Source organism: Anabrus simplex, chromosome 1 (genome assembly GCF_040414725.1).
Source record: "Anabrus simplex isolate iqAnaSimp1 chromosome 1, ASM4041472v1, whole genome shotgun sequence".
Lineage (NCBI taxonomy): Eukaryota > Metazoa > Arthropoda > Insecta > Orthoptera > Tettigoniidae > Anabrus > Anabrus simplex.
Window position 1 is genome coordinate 1,716,129,674 of NC_090265.1, and position 16,806 is coordinate 1,716,146,479.

At 38.2% G+C, this 16,806-nt stretch overlaps 1 protein-coding gene across 1 annotated transcript in view; it reads right to left on the reverse strand.

Moving 5' to 3' along the window:
• The window catches only part of APC7 (anaphase-promoting complex subunit 7), a 197,469-nt gene that overhangs the window by 154,324 nt on the left and 26,339 nt on the right, over positions 1-16,806 (reverse strand). The window contains exon 3 of the mRNA XM_067154711.2: positions 540-721. Coding sequence (XP_067010812.1) covers positions 540-721 — 182 coding nt within the window. The remainder of the gene's footprint in view (positions 1-539; positions 722-16,806) is intronic.

Here is a 16,806-nt window from a genome sequence, read left to right on the forward strand (position 1 = left end):
GAGCATAAAACGCATTAAATTTCTCTTTCTCTCACTAGTCTATCTGTCACAGGAGTAACAGCACTCAGCAGGAAGCACACTACTGGATGAGCTCATGTTCATAGCTGTCTGTGTTACTGTATTATCCCCTCCTTTATTCTATATTCTTCTCAAATATAAGTGTTTCTGAGAACAAAATATTTGCCATAACAGCATGGGAGGCAGAAATGATCTTTGCTCCAATACGGCTGATGATGACCCCTAGATGGGTCGAAACTAGTACCGTATAATTTGTAATTTTGTGAATATATTGTAGTATTGAAAAGGTGGAAACGTTTACGTTATTATTATTATTACTTATATATTATTCTCAGTTCAATACGGACCAAAAACATGAAATTCATAACCATCAAGGCAGAGAAACCACTACTCAACCAGAAATGAGGCATGTCCAGGACAATGGCTGGAGATGGCTGTTTATAAAAAGAGATACTGAAAGAAGTGAACATGATGCTGCTAGGAAGGGTTAGGTTTACTATTTTCTAATACCAGTTACACACCCTCAAGACCTCCTTGTAGGACGTGATGGCTGAACGCTCCATTCCTCCCTGTTGGTACAACTTGGCCAAGGCCATGTTGATTTTGGCATTGCGTTGTTTTCCAGGAATGGACTGTAGTACCACTATTGCTTGGTGGCTCTGTTTCAGGTTAACATGACACAGATGAATTTGGTATTTGATTTCTGTTAACAAAGAGAGACATGTATAAGCCAATAAAAATTAAACTGTTAGATATGGCTGCAGTTTTTTCACCTCAAATAACACTCATTACATTTAGAAAATGAATAAAAAATAATAACATCTTAAATAATTTACCAAACTTTTTTATAGAAACATAAATGCATACCTTAAAGTGTATTTATAAATATCCTAATAACATGACGCATTTGTTCAAGGTTATGCAATACTGAACACAGTCATATGAAGAGAATGTGAAGAATAAATCAATATCCTTGTCCTGTCAGCCTGCAGAACTTGCCTGGGCTTCGAATAATGCTTTAACTGTGCCCTGAGAAACAGCCATCCATTTGTTTTACATTGCACCATCACAGACAGGTCTTATGGCGAAACTAGGATAAGCAAGGGCTAGGAGTAGAAACAAAGCGAACGTGGCCTTGATTAAGGTACAGCCCCAGCATTTGCCTGAAATAACAATGGGAAACCAAGGAAAACAATCTTCAGGCCTGCCAACAATGGGGTTTGAATCCACCATCTCCCGAATGCAACATCACAGCTGTGTGACTCTAACCACACAGCCAATTCGCTCAGTACTAAATCGCTGTTTCCTCTACATATACAGTATATATTTTGCTCCTGCTAGCTTTCTTTACTATGCACAAAATATATTTTCTAATATTTCATGTCTCACAATTTTTTAGATTTTTATTCCAAAGTACATCAACAGTGAATATCACTGATATATAAATACTGATTTCTTTTATACTTTATTTGTTTTTTGTTGGATCTACACGAACAGGTCATATGGCAACAATGGGATGAGAAAGGGCTAGGACTGGGAAAGAAGCAACCATGACCTTAATTAAGGAATAGCTCCAACATTTGCCTGGTGTGAAAACGTAAAAACCACGGAAAAACTTCAGGCCTCACAGCTACACGACCCTAACTGCACGGCCAACTCGCTCAGTAATGTAAAAGAAATGATGACATCTATAATTTCTACATGGAGGAAGATTAAAGTTTCTGTGTTATAGAACCTTTGTGTTCCAGATAGCTGTGAAAAAAAAGGGTCATTCATAGGTCATTAAGATGAAGAAATATCATTTTATACAGTAGTTAGCACTGTAAGTACATATATTCAGTTACTGAATTTTACCATAACAAATAATGTGGCAATGTTATGTATCGTACTAGTTGTTGACAACAGTTGCAGCAGTTATGACAACTAGCAGAGGTGATAGTTGAAGTGACAGAGCACACCTCAATTAACAACTCAGTTACTGTTGAAAGCATGATTAGCTCAGTGACTCAGCTGCTAGCATTCAACTCAGAAGGCTGAAGTTCGAATCCTCATCGATCCCAGGTTGACATTTCTATCTCAGAAATCATATTGCATCAAGAGGAGGTCTTAAACCCCTGGCCAAAACCAAAGTGAGCCTGGGATAAGCTGAACTTAGTCTGGCTCCTTGGTAGAATGTGGCCTTCGATCCAAATCAACCCCTGGCGAGTCAAGGCTAAATCCTCTACCTCGGGGACTGGTTCGACCTAATACATTTCTCTTCACCTACATACAACATACCACACCACTAACCATGACAAATTCATCATTATGAATACATCCGTCCACATAAGGCATCCGCTGTAAAAGAGGGCAAATCCAAATGAGGTACCAAGCCCAGGAAAGTGGGGAAAAAGGCCAATAACAAGATGCATGGGCTTAGGACATCCAAGGTCACGGGGGCCTTTCATTTCCCCCTCCTTTAAAGACTCCTCCCCCCACCTATATTCTTCAGGTTTTCCTTTTCACTCTGATGGTCATCGTCATCATCATAGTGCCCAAAGAAATGTTTTCTCAAATTTCCCTGACTTACCCTGACCAACTAAGAAAAATTTTCCTGACTCACAAAAACTTAGTGACAAAATAATTCACCGAACAGCATGTTTTACAAGGAAATAAAGAAAAAAAATGCCAGCCTCCACCGTTCCCATCTTTCTTTTTTTTTCAATTATTTATGGAAAAACAATTACACTGATGGGCACTTTATATATATATATATATATATATATATATATATATATATATATACAAATTGTTTAAAGGTAACATGTAGGCCTAACATATACCTTTATCTTATCATTTCCAAGGAACAAAGTACAACTAACCTATTAACAGAGTAATTCAAATATGAAAATAAAATTATTTTACCACAGCAATCTAATACTATTTCATGTGGATTTAAAGCACTATCGAGACCAAAAGCAATTAACTTGTGTTTCCAATGTACGTGAATATAATGAATTCCAATCAGTCTAGGTCTAAATTCAAAACGGGTTTCAAATTTGAAGACAAATCAGTCACAGGCACCATAGGTTTCTGACTTTGAAATCTTCCGAGGAAAGGTTCAACATCTCCCAAAATACTTCTAAAAGCACTTAATTATGCCTTAAGTATGGATTCTTCGCAGATTCTCTAAGGTACTGAAGGTTTTTGCCATTTTTTTTTTGTGTACTCTTTCACGGATTTGTCTGTGAGATCATAATTGATCATCACAGCATCCATTTTCCAGCCACCTTAGTGAACTTGTAAGGAAATTCAGTGCTTGTTGTTATGTCTGTATATTTAGCATGTCGAGCAGGGCTATCTTTGAAAAGATTGTGCAGAGATCTGAAAAATTTAAAAAGGTCCCAGTCAATTTTGGAGATCCCTGTTTTCATGGCTCAATTTACTGTATAAAAACTGCATATGCCTATATCAAGAAGAGATTTGGCCTGGGGGTTTAGCACTTGTAAATGATTTTCAAGTTGACACCGAGGTGTCATTTTTATCCGTCTTCCTCTACCCCAAACATTTTGGTTGTGGGCTAATTGTCGCTGAAATTTGTGTCAAACTATCTTCATTCCTCTTCTTCCCCACTTTTGTTTAATTTAATACACATGTACTCTGAGTATAGCGCTCATTATCTTCATTGAATCTACAGGAATAAAGCTCCTTGTACGTGCTGACCTCTACACCGAGTGTTCGTATTACGATGCTCCACCCCTAACCAATTAGAGCTCACTGCGGAGCAAGCTTTTCATTGTTGATCCTTGCTCATGGTGAGAGCGGCCATTATAGTGTTTTGAGTAGTTGGACCTGTATTCTGTGTGTCTCATGTGCGAGAGGATTTCCGCGTGCAACATGGACTACAGCTGAAGAATATCGTGCTCCTTCTCTCATCCTCAAAATGTTTTTAGTGTAAATTGGATCTTCATGGGAGCGTCACCAGACTGTATGTTTTTTAATATTTTCTTTAAGATTTCATCATCTATGCGAGTATTAAAATGGCGCTATGGCGTCACCTCAATCCAGCGGAATTTTTCGGCGCCTTAAAGAACTTGGTCTCCTTTCGGCTTTCATCAATTTTGAGAAAATTTACTGGAGTATGTGGCGTGTGGAACTCTAAGTTGCTTTCCGTTGTAATCATCTCGGCTTCAAAAAAAAAACCTGAATTACTAACAGGCAAAGTAATATTCCGTTTTGTTAAAAAAAACATTTCACATATAGATCTGGGGTGAAGCTGAATTATCAATTAATCCTGTAAAAAAGTTTTGATGATCTTGTAATATTTAAATATTTATCTTTTATCAAATCACCCCAACTAGGTTGAGTTCTAACCAAGAGGACGGAAATTTTATTTAATTTTTCTCTGTCTTGATTTCTATTTTCTTGATTCTTTCTTTGTTCTTTTGGTAAAATTATGCTTTTCTCTTTCGTTGTTTGGGCTATTGTTTCCGTTCTAACCTTTGCTTATGCTTTGGTACATGGCGTTCGTACGTTGCTATGGCAACCGGTGATTATTGGGATTGTTGATTGAAAATAAGGTGGATGATGTTTTCTGCTTATCTCAGAGATTAACTATCTTGTGTGACGATTCTATTTTATTGTATGATTTCCCCTTGCTATTATGAAATTTTGAGCTCACATTTAAGCTAATTAATTTTAAAATTCTGTTTTAATTTCTTCCTGTGTGATGTGCCCTTGTGATTATTCTATCCGGACTGCCAGTAATTCTTCCTGTTGGATAGAACTCCGTGGTTAAAGTACTAATATTTTAAAGAATAATTATAAGCAAATAATTATTTTAATTTCCCTATTTCTCTAGTATGAGGAGGCCTCCAGATATTAATTAATGTTATGACTAGTTCATTTTCCTTTGTGCTGGTCGACCATGATTTATCATGTTAAATTTTCCTTGGTATGTTAACTTAATTTTTGACTGTTTCTTTTTTTTTATTTTTTCTGCGTTGACGCTTTCCCTGTTTCAATTTCAATTTATTTCATTTATTAAATAAATCTATTTATTTCTTTTTCATAGAAAGATATGTTGTTCTTCTTTTAAATAGTTGGCAATTTGATACCAGGTCCCTTTATTATTTTCCACTGGTTTTTGATGAGACACTCTTCCATCAGCTTCAGGTAAGTTCCTTCTGGTTTATTTTGGTGATGTTTGAGGGTGTCTGTTTACGCTTCCTGTTTTCGCCTTTTGAACTAGATCATCTGTGTACCAGCTAATTTGTTTTATTTTATTTTACTGCAGTTACTGTAGTGGTTGTGTGTCTGTCTACTTAACGGGACAAAGTTTCTTAAAAAACTGAGGTTAACATTCGACTCATCCACTGAGACTTGCAAGATATTGCCTGAAGATAAGGAGAATCCATGTATAAACCCATCTAACAAGTGATCTGCAGTTGCCCTGCCTAAAAATACACTGTTCCAATACCTTGTTGCAACTTTTTGAAGATTTACATCCCTAAACCTTACACACAAGTCCATTTGTCTTCTTTGGACAAATTTGTCCAATGATTCATCAAAACAAACAACGTATTCAGAGCACAGTTTTAAGTCATTTTGCAAACTTTCTTTAAAATAGGGGGCTAATCCATTATTTATAACACAGGAAGCCTTAGTGTTGCCCATTGTAAAGTTTTCAGTAATTTTACTGTCTGGGAACACTGTTTTGAATGCTGCGGGAGTTTCATCACAAGAGTTGAGAAACATATTTCCAGTGACAACTTGGAGAGCCCATATGGCTTCAGCCGATATAACATCAGTTTTATTCACACTGAAAGTCTTTAAACTCGTTCGACTTGTTCCTGGCAATGCTAATTCCTTTGTAGCTGTGGATGTAGTGTTAACTCTTGGCTGCGTATCTTCAAGTGGAGATGGGAGTAGAGGTATTCTTTGCAAAGAAAGAAATTGTTGGCTGGAAAGACTTAGCTTTCATGTATTTTATATGAGTAGGTCCTTTAGCATGAGAAGTGACTGCTTGTTTACTCATATTACTATGTTTGAATGATTTACAACACACTTTACATTGCATCATTTACCAAAATGTCCAACCAACCAGTCAGTTCGGGAAACACTTTACTGTCCAGCCAAAGTTTATTAAATGTATATTCCAGATCGATATGGGCTGATGATCATGTGGATTTTCACCTAATAAAGACAAACACAACAATGACTTTCATCACCATTTAACTTGTTATCATAACAATTAAACATGACAGAAATGTTTGGCAGTTTGGTGGTGGTGGTGGTTGTTGTTTTAAGAGGAAGTACAATGCAGCAACCATTCTCTGTTAACACTAATCAGAAGAACAATGGAGAGGTCTAACACTTTGAAGAATAAAGGTACTGACAAAAGAAAGGGAAGGTTCATGAAAGGTGTGAAAATGAAAGACACCCCAGGGCTCGCATTAGGTTTCTAATTATTATTTATAAATTTAATTTTCCGTATTGATAGATTCAATGTATAGATAAGAAATGTGTTTTTCCACCAATCAATACACAATTTATTGTAAATAGATTACTAGTACCGGTTTCAGCCCTTAATGGCCATCATCAGCTAGTACATGATTAGTTTCCAGCTATTAGGCAAATCATAAGTTGTTATTGTGTTAGACATCCAGATGTCTAATGGGGAATGGAAATGCAGTATACAGTAGCATGAAGTTAAAATATCTGTGGTCAAAGGTAAAAAGTTACAATAAAGTTTTATATTGTGGCCATACGTTTTTAAGTGTTCTGTATACTCATGTTCTAACTTATTGTAACTTTTTACCTATGACCACAGATATTTTAACTTCATGCTACTGTATACTGCATTTCCATCCCCCATTAGACATCCGGATGTCTAACACAATAACAACTTGTGATTTGTCTAATAGCTGGAAACTAATCATGTACTAGCTGATGATGGCCGTTAAGGGCCGAAACCGGTACTAGTAATCTATTTACAATAAATTGTGTATTGATTGGTGGAAAAAAACATTTCTTGTCTATACATTAGGTTTCTAATACCATTGGGATCGGAACAGAACGAGAGATGACCAAAGGAGGTAAGGTAGGAAAGATGAAGAGGGGAGCCTGACACAAGTGGAAGCAATGCCAGGCACAGCAACAGGAACCGTGGTCACCAACCCACACCACCAAGCTGCGAGCTCCTCGCCCCCCTTTTAGCCTCCTCTTACGAAAGGCAGGAGATACTGTGGATGTATTCTAGTGCTCCCATCCACAGGAGAATTTAAGTGGGGAGCAGAACATCGAATGATGACAAGGTGCACCCTGGTCATCCGGTGTCCATTTCAACGCCAGAAATTATCGCAAAAGTGCATTAGAATATTTATGAAGACAGTCGTCAATTCTGTGATCAAGTTAGTTCACTAGTGAAAAACAGTCATGGATCCTGCCTCAAAATTCTAATAGAAGTTTTCCACATGTAGCTTGTGGCATCAGAGTTCATGCCCAGACTCCTGAGCAATTAATAAAAGCAACAAAGACTTGATGTCTGCTCAGACCTTGAAGAACGAACTGCCACTGACCCTACCTTTTTTCCAGTGTCATTACAGGTGAAAAACTGATCCAGAAACCAAACTATAATTCAATCGATGAGAAAGTCTGCAAAAATCTTGACTGACAAAAGCAATACCAATGATTGGGAATTATTCACAAGGAGTTAACTCCACCTACACAAACAGTTAATGCTAAAACATCTACAGGAAGATGTAAGGATAAGAAAGATAAGAGACCTGATTAGTAGCGAAACAACACATAGCTCATTCAAATGGTTCTCCCATCGCCGCCATCTATGTCATTTGCCTCCGCTTCATGCTAAGCAGTGAACAGCTCATAGTTGAGCACTACTAGAATGTCCCTCTTGACAGCCTTCTCAGTTTTGTTTTGTATTCATTAGCTATGACTGAATAAGTAATAATTTTTTTTCATGTGGCTATTTCTAGCCGAGTGCAACCGTTGTAAGGCAGACCCTCCAATGAGTGTAGGCGGCATCTGCCATGTGTAGGTAACTGCATGTTATTGTCGTGGACGATAATGTCATGTGTGGTTTGTGAGTTGCAGGTATGTTGGGAACAGCACAAACACCCAGCCTCCGAGCCATTAGAATTAACCAATGAAGGTTAAAATCCCTGACTCGACTAGGAATCAAACCCGGGACCCTCCGGACCAAAGGCCAGCATGCTAACCATTTAGCCATAGAGCCGGACATAATAATATTGTTTTTACATCCCACTAACTATTTTTATGGTTTTCCGAGACGCCGAGGTGGTAGAATGTTATCTTACAGGAGTTCTTTAACGTGCCTGTAAATCTACTGACATGAGGCTAACACATTTCAGCACCTTCAAATACCACTGGACTGAGCCAGGATAGAACCTGCCACCTTGAGCTCACAAGGCCCGCACTCTAACATATGTGGATGGTTAGCTACAATGGTATATTGATGTGTGCCATACTGCCGGAGTAAGAGCGGGAACGTAGACAGAAATGTAGACATGATATATACTTTTGGGTTTATGATGTGTCAAGAAAACAATGTGAAACTCTTTACGTTTCACAGAGAACTTTGCTCTGCGTTTTCGGAAGAAATTCTAGACTGTTCACGAGGAAGACTTCTACAGGCCGTGAAAGCATCAATGTTAACACAAGACAGAAATGACTCAGTACTATTTCTAGAGGTGCATTTTTACCCAATTTGGAGTCAAGAGGCAGCATTTTCTTCAACCTAATTTTTGCGCTAGACTGAGAATAAAGAAATTGAAGGATAATGTTCTCCTGTCTGAAGATTATCCTGTATATAAAAACACCTAAAATAACCCCATGGAATAACTGTAAAACATGTTAACCAAGAGAAAAGAGAAAGTTTCATGATGATTACAAACAGTACATGGTCAAGGAAATAAAGACATTGCTACTACGGTAGAAACAGGAAGATGCAAAAAGACCGACACGATGTGCACTGTATGAATTTGACCAATCATAATAGCAAGTCCCTTGTGAAGTTCAGACCAAAAATATTGCTCACAATTATTTAAGAACCACAAAGCACTTACTGTCACCAAGAATAAAACTGAGGTATGCAAGGAATGAAGTTTAAAAAAAATACAAACAGCTAAAACCCCAGAAGAGGCAGTTGCCTAAATGTAAGAACCAGCACTGCACATGTTTAAATTTGTGCTTGAAATTAATGGACGTAACCCTTCCAATACAAAATGGTTATTTATTTCAGATCAAAATGGAAACTTCAGTTTTTAAAAAATCACCACAGGTGGCCAGAAAATTCTATAAAACAATGTGTAATCCCGGAAATTATTTCACCTAAATTATACAAGTACACTAGAGGCAATTTGTTTAAATTGCCATCAAGGAACACGCTGAACTGCTATATAAGGGATATGTCAGATAAAACAGGTGTAACATACCTAGTGAAAGCCAGGCTTCAATTAGAGCAGGAAAGGCTGAATGAAGTCGAAAGAATGTGTTTTGAAATTTTTAATGAGATGAATGTCAACAGTAGGTACAGTACGATAAACAGGTTTGATACTTTTCTTTTTTTTTGTTCTAAAGACACTTCAGGACATCTGCAATTTCTGCATGGAGGATTGTTTGATAAGCCATTTAATAGGCAGCAGAATAAATTATTTGTAGGTACTGTCATATTTTCTTTTGCATCTTGAATAGGTAAGCCATCAGATCTATTTCCACATCTAAGAAGATTTCTTGTCTATAAATTCACGCCCTAACGTTGTCTGTAACTAAACAAGGCTTGTGGTTTGCAACACTGAGATTGGGTACCCTACTGACAGTCATAAAACTAATACAAACATTATCAGAAGAAAAAGCAATAAAGCCAAAAATATGTCATCCAGAAGACCAAAGCAGACCTTTACCGTATTTTTAGCTTTCGAACAATGATTGAAACCTTTTCCTTGAAAAGACAGTGGTAAATAGACAAATGTCTTCATTGGCACAGTTAAGGCCAATAGGCCTTCTCTTACCCTAAGTGCCAGTTTCATCAAACTCTTAAGGATTTAATATCACGTTAAACTGCTTTAATGAGATAGTTAACAGAATGGCCGTTTCATCAACCTTCGTTAACGTTAACGCGCCTTTAAACTCTGTTAATTTAACGTAGCACTCCCGTCCCAATAAGCTGCGTAATGTAGTGTAAAAACAAAAATGGCTGGAAGAGATTTTGTGTTTGGTGCTCAGGTAAAAACATAAACTTGTGTCCTCATCCCAAGGTAGTGCAACTCTTTTCAGGCATACCCCCAATGGAGGTGAGCTGCATGTACCATTCCAACCACATACCAGACCTCCTGCCATTCTTAAATTTCCGGCAGTACCGGGAATCAAACCCGGGCTCCCGAGGACGGCAGCTAATAACACTAACCGTTATGCTAAGGACGCGGACTGGTGCTCAGGTGCTCTATAGATTACCCTCAAAATGTTGAGAGACAGGAAGTTTCACAGAGAAGAAATTACATACTGAACTAACAGAAATGCACTTTCTGGAGCGATATAGGTTATCTAAACCGGTCGTGAGGAAAGTACGCGAAGAGGAAAAGGAATTACGATACACACCAATTGGAAATTCTAAGTTCCCAGGGAGGGAATTAGATATTTTTCCACCAATAGAACATGTCAAAAAACAGATCAGATGTAAGGCTTTTCAGGCGTTTGCTCTATTAATTAATCAGAAATGACAAACATCAAGAAGTCACATGGACCATAAAATTAACAACAGATGATTTAGAAGAACTTATACCAATTCTCAAACAACAGGCTGAAAATTTAGCCCCCTTAAATCCACAGAAAAGACATGCTTGGTGGACACCAGAATGTGACAAATGTTGTGAAGAAAGACACCAGGCATGGTTAAAATTTCAAACTCATAAAACAAAAGAAAATGCCACCTCTAAAATATTAGGAAAAAATTCACCCAAACTATTAAAAAAATTAAGAGACAATTTCAGAAAGATATAATCTCCTCAACAGAAGTCCGACTCCATGGCTAAATGGTTAGCGTGCTGGCCTTTGGTCACAGGAGTCCGGGGTTCGATTCCTGGCATGGGCGGGAATTCTAACCATAATTGGTTAATTTCACTGACATGGGGGCTGGGTGTATGTGTAGTCTTCATCATCATTTCATCCTCATCATGACGCGCAGGTCGCCTACGTGTGTCAAATCAAAAGACCTGCACCTGGCGAGCCGAACTTGTACTCCGACACTCCCAGCACTAAAAGCCATACGCCATTTCCATTTTACCTCAACAGAAGAAAACTACCATACCACCATAAAACCAATTCCAGAGATTACTATAGAATCTTTGGTAGACAACTAAAGAAATTCAACCCCCCTACATTAATGTTGAAAAGTGAATATGGAAAAATGGCATACAGTAATAAGGAAAACGCCGAAATTATGGCAAAAGCATTCAATAAACTTTTGAACAGTGAAGAACCCGAAGAACTTTTAAAAATTAACACAGACACCACAGCAAAAACCAAACCTGAATACGTGATTCCCCCAACATTCCAAGAGGTGTAAACAGCAGTCGAGGAGATGAAAAACTACAAGGCATGCAGAGAATATTATGTTTTTGCAGAAATATGCCAGTGACATAGTTTGAATCTCCCTACACATGACTCTATCGAAAATATGGACAACAGAACATTTTCCCGAACACTGGACAACAGCTATCATCCACCCGCTTCACAAAAAAGATGAGAGCAATCCAGGTAACTACAGAGGTATATCTTTCTTGGACTGTACATACAAAATATTTGCTAGAATCCTGTATGGCAGAATTAAAGAACAATTAGAGCAAGAATTATTTTTTTTTTTTTTTTTTTTGCTAGGGGCTTTACGTCGCACCGACACAGATAGGTCTTATGGCGACGATGGGATAGGAAAGGCCTAGGAATTGGAAGGAAGCGGCCGTGGCCTTAATTAAGGTACAGCCCCGGCATTTGCCTGGTGTGAAAATGGGAAACCACGGAAAACCATCTTCAGGGCTGCCGATAGTGGGATTCGAACCTACTATCTCCCGGATGCAAGCTCACAGCCGCGCGCCTCTACGCGCATGGCCGACTCGCCCGGTAGAGCAAGAATTAGGTGAATACCAAGGAGGCTTCAGACCTTGGAGAAAATTGTGCAGAAAAAATCATCACGTTTAAATTAGTTATGGCATGTTACAGAAAACAAAACAAACCTCTCACAATAACGTTTGTAGACTTTAAGAAGGCATTTGACTGTATTCATAGATCTTCAATATTGAAAATATTATGAAATTTTGGACTGCACCTGAAACTAATCAAACTGATTGAACTCACCTTAACCAAAACACAATCAAAAGTCAAGTTCAGAGGGAAATTTTCCAAGCCATTCCTCATAAAAACAGGTTTCAGACAGGGAGATTGTTTGTCACCACTGCTATTCAACTGTGCTTTGGAATAGTGTTGGCTACTGAATGCATGATTCGAAGCAGTGTATCGATTCATTCAAGTGTCCGAGTGAATCGATTCACAGGAACGGCGAGCTCACGGCACACGATTCAGCTTACTCCCAGCGGACAGTGCTGAGTGGCGCACTCACTGGACGTTGACGGGGAGCCGAGCTTCCGCTGCAGCGAGACAGTGAATCATGGCACATCGAAAGAATTGTGAACGAGCGCGGCTCAGTGAGACACATGATACACACGGCTCCTTATCGGCTCACTGGACACGCAGAGAGCCGAGCTTCCGCTGCAGCGAAACAGTGAATCATGGCACACGGAAAGAATCGTGAACGAGCCGGCTCAGTGAAACACAAGATAACGCACGGCTCCTTATCGGCTCACTGCAGCGAGACATACAGTGAGCCATGCTACACTGAAAGAATCGTATGCTATAATGGACTCTCGAGCTCAGCTCATTTGAAAATAATACCCATTTGCATTCACTGTCCTCTTCTTACAGGGAGGTTTAAATAATAGATGGATTTATTTGCAGTGTTAAAAAGGTAGTCACAACATAATTCTGAAGTAGCTAGTAAGTAGGTAGGCTATTAGGTTATACTATTTATTAGTTTAATGAATCTTAGTATTATAACTTAGTTGACATTTGACAATTAAACTCGACTCTAGCCTGCCCTAAGACTATGAGTCATGCTCATGACCACTCAAAAGTACCTGTTTTATATTGGGAAGAACGGCTCAGTATTTTCTCAGTTCATATTTCACATCGTTGCACAAGACTTCAATCATATGTGGACAGACGCAATAACAGTATGTTGAATCAGAAAACCAGCGGGCTATTTAAAAAAATACTATACATCTCGGGTAGCCTATACAAAACATGACGATTTAAAAAAATCCTCAGCTGATAGAAAATTACATATTTTCAAAAATGACTGAGCGAGTTGTCGTGTGGTTAATATCGCGTGGCTATGCATTCGGGGGATGGTGGGTTCGAATCCCACCGTCGGCAGCCGTTAAAGGGTTTTCCGTAGTTTCCCCATTTTCACACCAGGAAATGCTGGGACTGTACCTTAATTCAGGCCATGGCTGCTACCTTCCTAATCCTAACCTTTCCCACCCTGCGTCACCGGAAACCTTCGATGTATTAGAGTAACTAGCATTTTTTCTAAGAAAGGAGTTCATAGTATGAAGACCAGATGGCAGCTGCGAACACTGAATGCTGTTGCTGCTGTCTTACCAGCACATACTACACAGATGCAGTAGGAGCGGTGACCAATGAGCCGTGAATCGGATCACTGTATCGATTCAGTAACGTGAACGGAATCAAATTAATCGATTCAGTAAAATGAATCGAATGTCCCATCACTACTTTGGAATATATAACGAGGGAATGGTATAAGGATAACCCAAAAAACATCACAATTGGGAAATCAAAAGACAACAAAACCTTAAATTATCTGGGATTTGCTGACGACCTTGCTCTCCTATCTAACAATGTTCAGGAAATGCTACAACAAATTAAATCACTACAGGAAATAGCACAAAATATTGGAATCAATATATCCTTTGAGAAAACGGAAAGCATGTTACCTGACCCGCCACTCGCAAAGAAAATCGAAGTAGAGCATGAAATAAAAAATTGTAGACTGAGGTGAAATTATAACATACAACCTTAACGAAAAGTAAACATGCATAATAGAATAAACAACAAATTAACCAAAGCTCAATATGTCACAAGAACACAGACAACAACAAAAAACCCTCTCAATAGCCACAAAATTAAAGCATTATTAAACAGTCTGTGGTGGTGATATGCTATTTATATATATTGGTGAGGTGGAATGATTACGGTAATTCGACATTAGGCATAATTTAACGTATGTCAATAATAATATAAGATTGAGTGACTGGCAAGTGCCACTGCAGAATTGTAACATGTAGTAGACGTGCAGAGAGTTACACTTCAAATACAATGGGATCACGTAAGGCAGACTATCTTTCCAAACAACCAACACATCCAGTTTTTCCGAAGTGGTCAGAGAACAAGGGGAAGGCAGTGGTCGGAGATCAAGGGGAAGGCAAAGGTACACAAAGCCAAACAATAAACTCACCACACAACAAATTTCAAACACATAATAGAGGTGTAAAGATTTTGCAAACTCCACCTTATAATAGCTTATACACTAGCTTGTCCACTCCAAACTCATTATTAGAAAACAAACCACTCATCATAATAGTTATATAGCAGAGTATGCAGGGAGCAAAAACTGGGATTATTCCAGGAGGTGTTCCGTGGTGGGTACCAATTTAAACAAAAGGGGAGACATAGGAAAAAGAATAGACTCGCCATTACAAAAGACAAAGAAACAACAAAATATATTTATGTGCAATAATGATTCAACAATTCTTACACCAAATAAAATTCTTTTGTAAAATGTTTTTAACTTTTGAAACACTTGAAAGGATTGTAAAGTTTGATGCTGAATAGCTTAATATTTATCTAACACGAAAAACACTGGTAAGAAAATTAATCTCTAAGGATATTGACTAAAATGTTGAACAGATGATTTATTCAAGGTTAACGAAATAATACAGTTCTCCTCATCCAAATCTCTTGTCTATTCATACTTCTTTTTTTTTTTTTTTTTTTTTAAACGACAATTTGGTAACCATAACATTTAAGCTTAAAATGCTTACAGCTTCACACATTTAAAGGTAACACCTCAAGGCCACTTTACAAATACAACCTCCAGGGTTGTAGATAAAAACTGACAATGACATAGGAATATTTTATCGATCGATTACCCACAAAAAATATATATAGGTAAAGGACGAGCGGGAAAAGGGACGGAAGGAGTCTGCCTCTTTGGTTTCAAAAACTTTTCAAATAGCACCAAAGAAGAAGTGCATTAGTTCCCCTGAAGAAACATTCACATTTGTCTGTCCTCAAGAAAATGTCCACATGGAGAATCTATCATACTGCACACAAGCGAAGAAAACCAGTTCATACTATAAAAAGGGGGAACTCACTTCTGGTGAGCCCACCAGCAACAACATCAGCAGCATAGAATTTTGTTAATCACACCACGCCAGAAGGGCATAAATGTTAAGCAGTTCAAAATTTGAATTTTATAACATAACCAATATAATACTTGCTCACCCAGTTCAGTGTTGCAAAGTGCGCTATTCAAAATGGTCGGAAAAATAGCAAAATCGTACAGGCCAGCCATACGAAAATGTGGTCTCCCTCCACACAAGTCCATCGCTCGAAAGCTGACTGATTCGCTCAGCGCAAGCCGCACCTTTATAGGCAGCAAGGTAGAGAGGGCGAGAACATAATAGAAGTATGACTTAAGATGGGTAGAAAAGGGGAGGGATATGCACAAAGTCAAGTTCAGTACGCAATATGCCGGGCAAGCAGGTGGAATAGTTTGATCAACATAAATCACACGCCGGTGATAGTAGCAGCAGCAGCGACGGCAGCAGAATGGTGAAGATAGCAGAACTGGGCCGTCTTCTTAAATTTTAACAATTTTTACAATCATATTGCATATAACGAGCTTTTAATCCACCTAAGTGGTTATTATATACATGAAATGAACATTTTAACATCAAATGGACTGCATACAATTTTAAATCCTCAAGCTTAAGTTTACATTTGAATTCGATAGTACGATAGTACAAAATCACAGACATTAAGGAATGTGAAGACAACTCATCAAACAGACGAGAAATTTTATATTTATGACTTACAAGAATTCTCTTGTTACATATTAGAGTTTTAATATAGCATAATTTACTGTAGATGTTTTAGGATTTAGGATTTAACTAGTGCAATATTCTATTGTTTGTATATATGTATATTAAGGAGTTACGTATGACAATATGTTGTTTAATGTTTAGACTGCCAAGTTTTTTCGCACTTTCTGAGCAGCTGATGATGGTGTCAAAAATTGAACACCGAAACATGTTCTGTAATAAATAATGTTGTAAATACCATCCAACAACATTGTATTTTGTATTGAAAAGGTGGAACCCGCTAGATTCTAATTTAATTGTGATTCCCCTGGCACGGGGACTGGGTGTATGTGTCGAAGTTCATCATCATCATTTCACCCTCATCACGACGCGCAGGTCGCCTACGGGTGTCAAATCAAAAGACTTGCACCAGGCCTCTCCAGAAGCTACACGACATTTCATTTCATTTCATTTCGTACAATTTTCTTTATGTCACACCAATATGCATAAGCCTTACAGCAATGATGGGATAGGAAATGGCTAGATGAGGGAAGGA